The 7,660-nt window shown below is 32.5% G+C and overlaps 1 protein-coding gene across 1 annotated transcript; it reads left to right on the forward strand.

Moving 5' to 3' along the window:
• Positions 1 to 1,885: 1,885 nt before the first annotated feature.
• LOC127074267 (prefoldin subunit 3) lies at positions 1,886 to 6,814 on the forward strand. The gene is made up of 6 exons (XM_051015575.1): positions 1,886 to 2,128; positions 2,453 to 2,510; positions 3,311 to 3,382; positions 5,937 to 6,056; positions 6,140 to 6,241; positions 6,451 to 6,814. The coding sequence occupies exons 1-6, from the start codon at positions 1,992 to 1,994 to the stop codon at positions 6,532 to 6,534; spliced, it is 573 nt and encodes a 190-aa protein (XP_050871532.1). The 5' UTR covers positions 1,886 to 1,991; the 3' UTR covers positions 6,535 to 6,814.
• The last annotated feature ends 846 nt before the right edge of the window (positions 6,815 to 7,660 follow it).

Consider the following 7,660-nt stretch of genomic DNA (forward strand, 5'->3'; position numbering starts at 1 on the left):
AAGCTCGATTTTGAAAGTTTTTGCCAGTTAATCTGATACACATTTAAAAATTGATTCAACCGATCTGTCTGTAGATCCGAAAATTTATTCTGATTGAAATTTTGGATATTATGCGAGATGAAATGCATGTTATGCTATGTAGATGATGCAAATGTTATGATAAATGTACTAATTCAATGATTCAGGGTCCAAATTGGGGTATGACACATAGATAATAAAAATTGATTATTATATCTTTGAAGGTTATCTATTCACCTCTGTCCAAAATGAGGTCTTGGTCTGAGAGATATTAAGGTCAACTCAATTATCCAAGACATCAATTTTAATATTCTTCGTGGCTTATCCATTTTTTCTCCTCAAATTGCTGAAGACATCTTGAAGATTAACTTATCATTTGATAATACTACTACTGATAAACTCATTTGGACAAGATATACAAATAGTGATTTATCTTTTAAAGATGCCTACAATTATATTATGATGAATCACATTGAGCATTCTTAGATAAAATTCACTTGGCATCCCTACATACCACTTACTAAGTCATTAATGACCTGGAAACTAATGCATAAAGTTCTTGAAAAAAAGACAACATGATTCGAAGAGAAATGCATATGGTTTCGATTTGCTCTCTCTACACTCATGATGTGGAAACTACATACCATTTATTTCGTAGATGCAAGTACACTTTACTTTTCTCGAATGCGATGAAGCGATTGTTTGACATGAACATTGATAGAACTAGTTACAAAAGTGTATTCAAACATGCTGGTAGAAGTTGAAGCTCTCAAATTCAGAATAAGATCATTATTCTCATCATAATAATTCTTTTGGAAAACTTGACACACAAGAAATGATATCAAAATCCAAAATGGTAATGTTGACGTTGATAGAAACATTTTTCATGTTAAACAATTAGTCCATATGACATCTACTTCTTTCAAGAGACACATGTATGGTTCAATTACAAATTGATTTATATAAAATAATAATTAAATATTTATAATTAATATATATTATTAATATTGTGAATATTATAATAACATAAACTAGATTTACAAATTTATTCAAACCATATAAAATTCATTTAATATAGTTTTTAAATTTCTTTAAATTAGAGAAGTTTTATATTTTTTAAATTCTTCGAAGTCCCCTCCCTCCTTTACAACTCTTAAATTTTTCTTCTTCATCCATAGTGTATATTTTTTTCAAAACCCTCACATCTTTTTCTTTTCTATACTCTTAAAAACTATTTTAAGTTTAAAAGAGAGAAGATGAGTGGGAAAGCATGAGAAAAACTCATTTGATTGGGAGTTGAAAAAATAGAAAGAAAATGTCATCGAAAACACATGTGATATCTTTCCTATTTTACACTTTTTCTTAAAATCATTATTTTTTGTTATGTACTTTATATTTTATCTCATAAAAAATATAAGAAATATAAAAAATAAATTAAAATACATATAAGATTGAAAAAAGTTGATAAAATAATAGTAAGCTAAATTTTCTATTTTATTAAAATAAATGTATGACCTTTATTTTATTATAAATTTTTAAAATAACAAAAAGGATAATCTTCTCTAGAAGAATAGTCATGTACTATAAACTATAGAAGAATTGTTACTCATCAATGAAGTTGAATCACCCTTTATTAACTAACCCTAGTTCAATTTTAATTTAAATAATTGATGAAATCAGACTTATAAAAAATTTGTTGGCCACTAAAATTGAAAGCAAATAAGACTATTGCATAAAATTGTTTCAAAATTAATAATTATAATTGGGGGTGCCAGATGAAATTGGGAGTGTTAGGATAAAATCTCGCGCGTTAAGTATTTCCCACATATAATACCCAAGGCCTAATGATAAAAAACAAGCCCGTGATTGTCTAGAAGGCTAAGTTGAACTTGCTCTGAACTTTGGCCCAAAGCAAAACGACAACAAATACAGCGTCTTGTTATTCCGTTCGATTCGATTGCGGAGCGTCAACAATGGCTTCTTCGTCTTCATCATCGAACCTCACAGAGCGAAGAGGAATACCAGGTGCTCAGTTCGTAGAAGATGTTCAAACCTATCTCACTCAATTAGGTCTCGATGTTAATTCCGCCTTAGCTTTCCTTCAAGAAAGGTCTTTTTCCCCTTTCACTTTCTCACTTCACACATTCCCAAAATTTCATATCTTACTGATCTTCTTCGTTTTCACTACTAGATCCTCTTGACAATTATTATTTTTCCTTCATTTGTATAGTTTACTTTGAATACAGATTCATGTTGTTGTATACTTGTAATTTGATTAATTTATGGTAACTTTGTTATGAAGGCTATGTTAGGTTTGTGAGTGGTGTAGCTTGATATGAATTTCTTAGTTGGATTATTTTATGCTTTGAAGGGGATTTCATTTTTATTTGTAAATTTTTGTGTGAATGAAGACCAAATGAAATGTTTCTTGCAGACTTCAGCAGTACAAGGTTGTTGAAATGAAGCTTCTTGCGCAGCAAAGGGAACTTCAGGTTTCAATGCCTTCTATATCTGTATATTATACTTAATCATCCATCATAGAAAAGTCTGATCCTATACTAAGGAAACTTAATGGGATCTTTAAGGTTTCATTACCTTGTAGACCTATGAGTTAGTATTGTTTCGTTGAAGTTTTCAACCGAAAGGGAAATTGCAAATTTCACATTTTTTTTGCCAATAAACTCTTTGTTGTATAAGTGTGACATGCAATAAATATTATTGTTGTGTTACTTGTGCTCAGTGTTATCGATCAGCGGCCATGATGGTGCTATGGCGGATATGCATGGCGGTTTTGGGCTCGCCGCTATGGTAAATATCAGCTGATATTACGGATTTTAATGCCATAATCCACTATAACGGTGCCATGGACTGCCCTCCGCCATTGACAACACCGCTTGTGTTATGGGTTTCAACAATATAGTTTTTTTTTTTTGTTTTGAAAACATATATTGGCTCGAACCAGACTAGACAGTTTGATTTAAAGGTAAACTGAGCTGCATTGTAGTTACAATGAAAAGATACAAGTTGTTGCATTTTCTGTATGTTGGCCATGTTTAACTGCCTAGGCTATTATAATACTTTGATTGGAAAATGGTGGTTCTGAATGTTAACTGAAATCTTATCGACCATCTTTGAAATCGATTCATTACCATCTGTTAGTTTTATAATTTCAAATACAGCAAGAAAACAATGTCGCATGTTTTCCTATTTTGGTCAATAGTTTTCAACTTGAAACTGCGTGTGTGCTTTCTTTCAGTGTACATTATTGTGACACTTTGTGGTTGCTTTTCAGGCAAAGATACCGGATATTGAAAAGTGCTTAGATGTTGTTGCTACATTGCAGGCTAAGAAGGGCACTGGTGAGGTTCGTTTGTGACCTGATATTCTTTAACGTATTATAGTAGTAAATAATTTTTAGATACAAGATTTCTGGACATACTACCTTAAGATAATGTGTAGATAAGCAAAACTTTTCAGATTAGTTGTTATCAGACTGCTTAAATCTGAAATTCGGTGCATCTTATTTTGTTGCACGTACTAGTATGCCATAATTTTAATACTGTTAATATACCCTTACGACCTTCTGGTTTATCAACAATATACATCAAGCACTAATTTCATAGTTCATCATGTCTTTTATCAAGATATATCAGTTTTCCTTGTTGGATCATGACAGCTACCATATATGTGACTGCATTTTCCTGTGTTTTGTCTTCCATGAAGAAGTTGGTGGTTGATGGTCTCCATGTTTTATTGTTGGACTTCAATGCTGCTGCTTGTTTTGTTTTTCTAGTTTTGTGACATCTGTTAACTGCATTTGATTTTCTTTCTGGGTATAGCTCTTATCATATGTCAAGTTTATACGGTTATAACGTATGAAAATGTTATTTGTCTGCTGGAATTTGTCTATTGCCAACCCTTAATACTTGATGCGCCATCTCAGCTACTCGTTTTTTTGTTTTGTTTTTGTGTTCTCATATCTTGTAACATTGATAAATGATTAATTTTACCTACATATAGAGATAGACAACACACACAGTTAAGATAATTCTTGTTTGTGCTGAGTGCACTGCATCACGAAGTCCTAGACAAGAGTTTTTTTTGTTTATGCTGAATGCACTACAGGGCTTACATATTGACATGGGAACTCATTCAGAACGGAAGGCCTTTGTTCATTACTTGCTAGGTTTTCACATGTATTTAGAACCCTTCGGCTCTCTGCATATTAGTGTACAAGAATTAAGTGTCAGAGTTAGTGTGACTGGAAACCTTATACTACAGCTACCAAATCCTTTTTTGCTAGGTGCTGTTGGCTATATAGATGAAACAACACCTTGATGTTATATCTTGTATTGCATTGGATATTTTAGCCTAAAGATAATAAAATCCTTAATATACTAATAATGTAGATAAGTCCCACCCCAATTAAACAGCGTAATCTTGGTAATGTATAAATTTTGTTGAACTAGGTAGGTATCTTATCAAAGATAAATCTGTAAAATTAAGGAAAGATATTATTAATCAATATCCTGAATAATTTAATCACCACGGAATTTAAAGATTGAAAGTTATATAACCAATCTTAATCTGTTACTTGCAACATTTCCCCCCTCCGGAAGATTTTACTTCAGGAGAAGTAAGCATATTGTACTCCTCCATAGAGTTTGAACAAGATTATGCTATATCCCTATCCTCCATAGTATTTGAACATGATTACTATATCACTATCCTCCTTTGGGTTGAAGTTTGTCACAGACACAAATGTTAAGGCAATGAATAGAGCGCTACAACAAGATTGCAGTCACAGTGAATTGACACAAAAGAGGCCAAGAGAGATTTGAGTTCAAGCTCTGAATACCAAAGTGATTTGGGACAAGAATCCCAAGAGTGCTTCTATTGATTTCCCTTGTAAACCTAAAACATATTTTAGTTGTAAACTACTATTTCAACTCTAGCAACCTATGAAGCATAGACACCACTAGCCAGGATTAGGTGTGTTGCAATGTCAGACACGTCAGTGTTCGACATTTGTATAACATATGTCGGAAAATTCAATAATCATCAGAAGCCTCCATTTCTCAAGGCACACCTAAGGCTTTGTTTAGGAGTTTGTAGGGGAAGGGAGGGGAGGACTTTGAAAAATAGGAAGGATTGAGTGAAAAGAATAGAAACATTTTGGTTGGGAGGGTTTTGGAGGGTTTGTTTTTATTCATAATACCAAAAATCCCCTAATTTGGGGAACTCAAAATTTGTATTGGAGGAGGGTTTTGGAGGGCTTAGACAAAGTTCAAATATAATTTTTGATGTTATAACCCAACAAAATATCTAAAACACTGAACTTTTTTCATTGGCTCTTTTTTGCCTAGGATCCTAAATAACATGATTTTATCATAAAATTTATGGATTAAAAATTACATTCAGTCCTAGTCTATTTTATAACTTATTCTCATCCTTAGAACACTGAACTTTTTTCACTGGTTTTTTATTGACTAGGATCCTGTCCAAGTTTTATTTTTATCCAGAATAGTTTTCCTTTAAATTGAAATGACATGAAACATATTTAGTTGATTATTATTGCATATCCCGGCCTAATTTGTACCTTTACATACTTATTTTTCCTTCAAATAGAGGATTAAGTGCATTTCAAGTGTTTGAACTCTGAATGTTATGGTCTATCTCAAATTTGCATCATGTTTTGGTAATTCCAAATGATGTTACAACTGTAATGCAGAATATAGAAGGGTATGCTTAATCTTATGTTCAAGTCCCACCCATTTTTTTCCACATATGGTGTCTTCTTTTTATTTTTGTTTATAAAACCATATGATACCAGTACCACTATTTAAATTTATTTACTACAAGGGAAAAACAGTTAGTTATGTTATAAACTAGAGATTTATGTTTGACTTTGGATACAGGAACTTATTGCTGATTTTGAGGTGTCAGAAGGAATATATTCACGAGCTTCTATAGAAGAAACTGATTCTGTGTGTTTATGGCTGGGAGCAAATGTTATGTTGGAATATTCATTAGAAGAGGTATTTCTACGTTAGTTCAGGATATTATAGCTGTTTTCCTAAATTTTAACCTTACATGCATACAATATGAATATCTGTTGCAGGCTACTGCTCTCCTACAGAAAAATCTGGATAATGCTAGAGCCAGTTTAGAAGTTCTTGTTGCCGATCTACTGTTTTTAAGGGACCAAACGACAATAACTCAGGTCTGATTGCAAACTATAAAAGGGTCCATGTCTTTTTGCTTTTTGCACGTTCCCATAAAATGTAAATATATGTCGACGATATTCAACTTCCATGGCACAATGATGTTTGTCAAAAGCTGGGTCCCTTTACTACCATCACCCAATCCCTTCATGAGTCTGTGAAACCATAACTAGCTTTAGTTATTGACTGTTTATCTATATGTTATCAGGTTACGATTGCTCGTGTTTATAACTGGGATGTCCATAACCGGAGAACTCAACAAGTTGCTGCTACTGCAATTGCTCAAGAGTAGTATTGAAGAGAATTTGTTCACACTTACTTTTAAAGTTGTGTAACCTTCAGTTTAGATTATGCTTCTAATCTCTTGCCATTTTGATGAATTGTGGGTTCGTTCTGTCCCTAGTCCCGGTTTCCTCAAAGCAGGTTCTAGGATAGGAATTAGGAGTTGTTTTTTTTATATGTATGTTTTGTTGATTTTGATCTCTTGGTCTCTAGTACAATTTTGTACAATTAATTTGGAGGATGTCTTGTATGATCTATATGATGAGTAGTAAGTATATTGTACTCTGCAATTTGGTTTTACTTGTTTAATTTTATATTGCTGATGCTATGTTACTCGTCTCTGAGTAAACTGTGTTTTGAATTCAAATACCAGATTAGAGGGATAATCAATAGGGGCGGGCCCATAGAAAAATTTCAATTTGTTAATGAAATCATTGTAAACAACTAGGCAAAATAAATAAGGGACAAGACATCATAATCAATTGCTCTCAAACGTTGTCAACTTCAAAAGAGTCCTATATATGAATGATTTATAATGAATATTGTACAGCTGTGTTTGTCAAGGATGGAATGATGCCGTGTCTTGTTGAAATGGTATGAACTAGTCAACTTGGAAACCCAATATATAGTCCGAAAGATCTCTTCAACAAAGATATTCTGTTTGAAAGGATAATAAAAGAAGTTTGGTTGGGTGGCACCATTGTTCATGTGTCAAAACAGGCTTCCTTATGAGGTTGATACTAATACCGTTGGCAGATTAATTAGTTTTTCAGCATGGACTCTTCACATGGGGACCCATAGCATTGATTGTGGGTGTTTGAATTCAAAGGAATACTTGACCTTTCTAATGTATAAAAAAAACAATTTGTTAAAAGTGATGATTGATGAGATGTGGTATAAATACATATATGGTTTGAGAGGGTGTTAAAAAGAGTCGTATAATTTGAATATGTGTTTATATGTGTTTATAAGTGAGAGTAAGGATTTGTAGGATTGAATTAGGGTCAACCACACATTCTTAATACAAATTAATAGTACTATCTTTACTATAAATGAAGACATTCTTGAAGTGTTCAAATGATATGGGTAATGATGTTATCTTTATTATAAATGAAGACGCTCTTGAAGTATTCAAA

The sequence above is a fragment of the Lathyrus oleraceus genome, chromosome 1 (genome assembly GCF_024323335.1).
Source record: "Lathyrus oleraceus cultivar Zhongwan6 chromosome 1, CAAS_Psat_ZW6_1.0, whole genome shotgun sequence".
Classification (NCBI taxonomy): domain Eukaryota; kingdom Viridiplantae; phylum Streptophyta; class Magnoliopsida; order Fabales; family Fabaceae; genus Lathyrus; species Lathyrus oleraceus.

Coding starts and splice junctions, on each gene's coding strand:
- LOC127074267 (XM_051015575.1), top strand. CDS start 1,992: ATGGCTTCTTCGTCTTCATCATCGAACCTCACAGAGCGAAGAGGAATA. Junction 6,057..6,139: donor TGGAATATTCATTAGAAGAG/GTATTTCTACGT, acceptor TATCTGTTGCAG/GCTACTGCTCTCCTACAGAA. Junction 6,242..6,450: donor ACCAAACGACAATAACTCAG/GTCTGATTGCAA, acceptor ATATGTTATCAG/GTTACGATTGCTCGTGTTTA.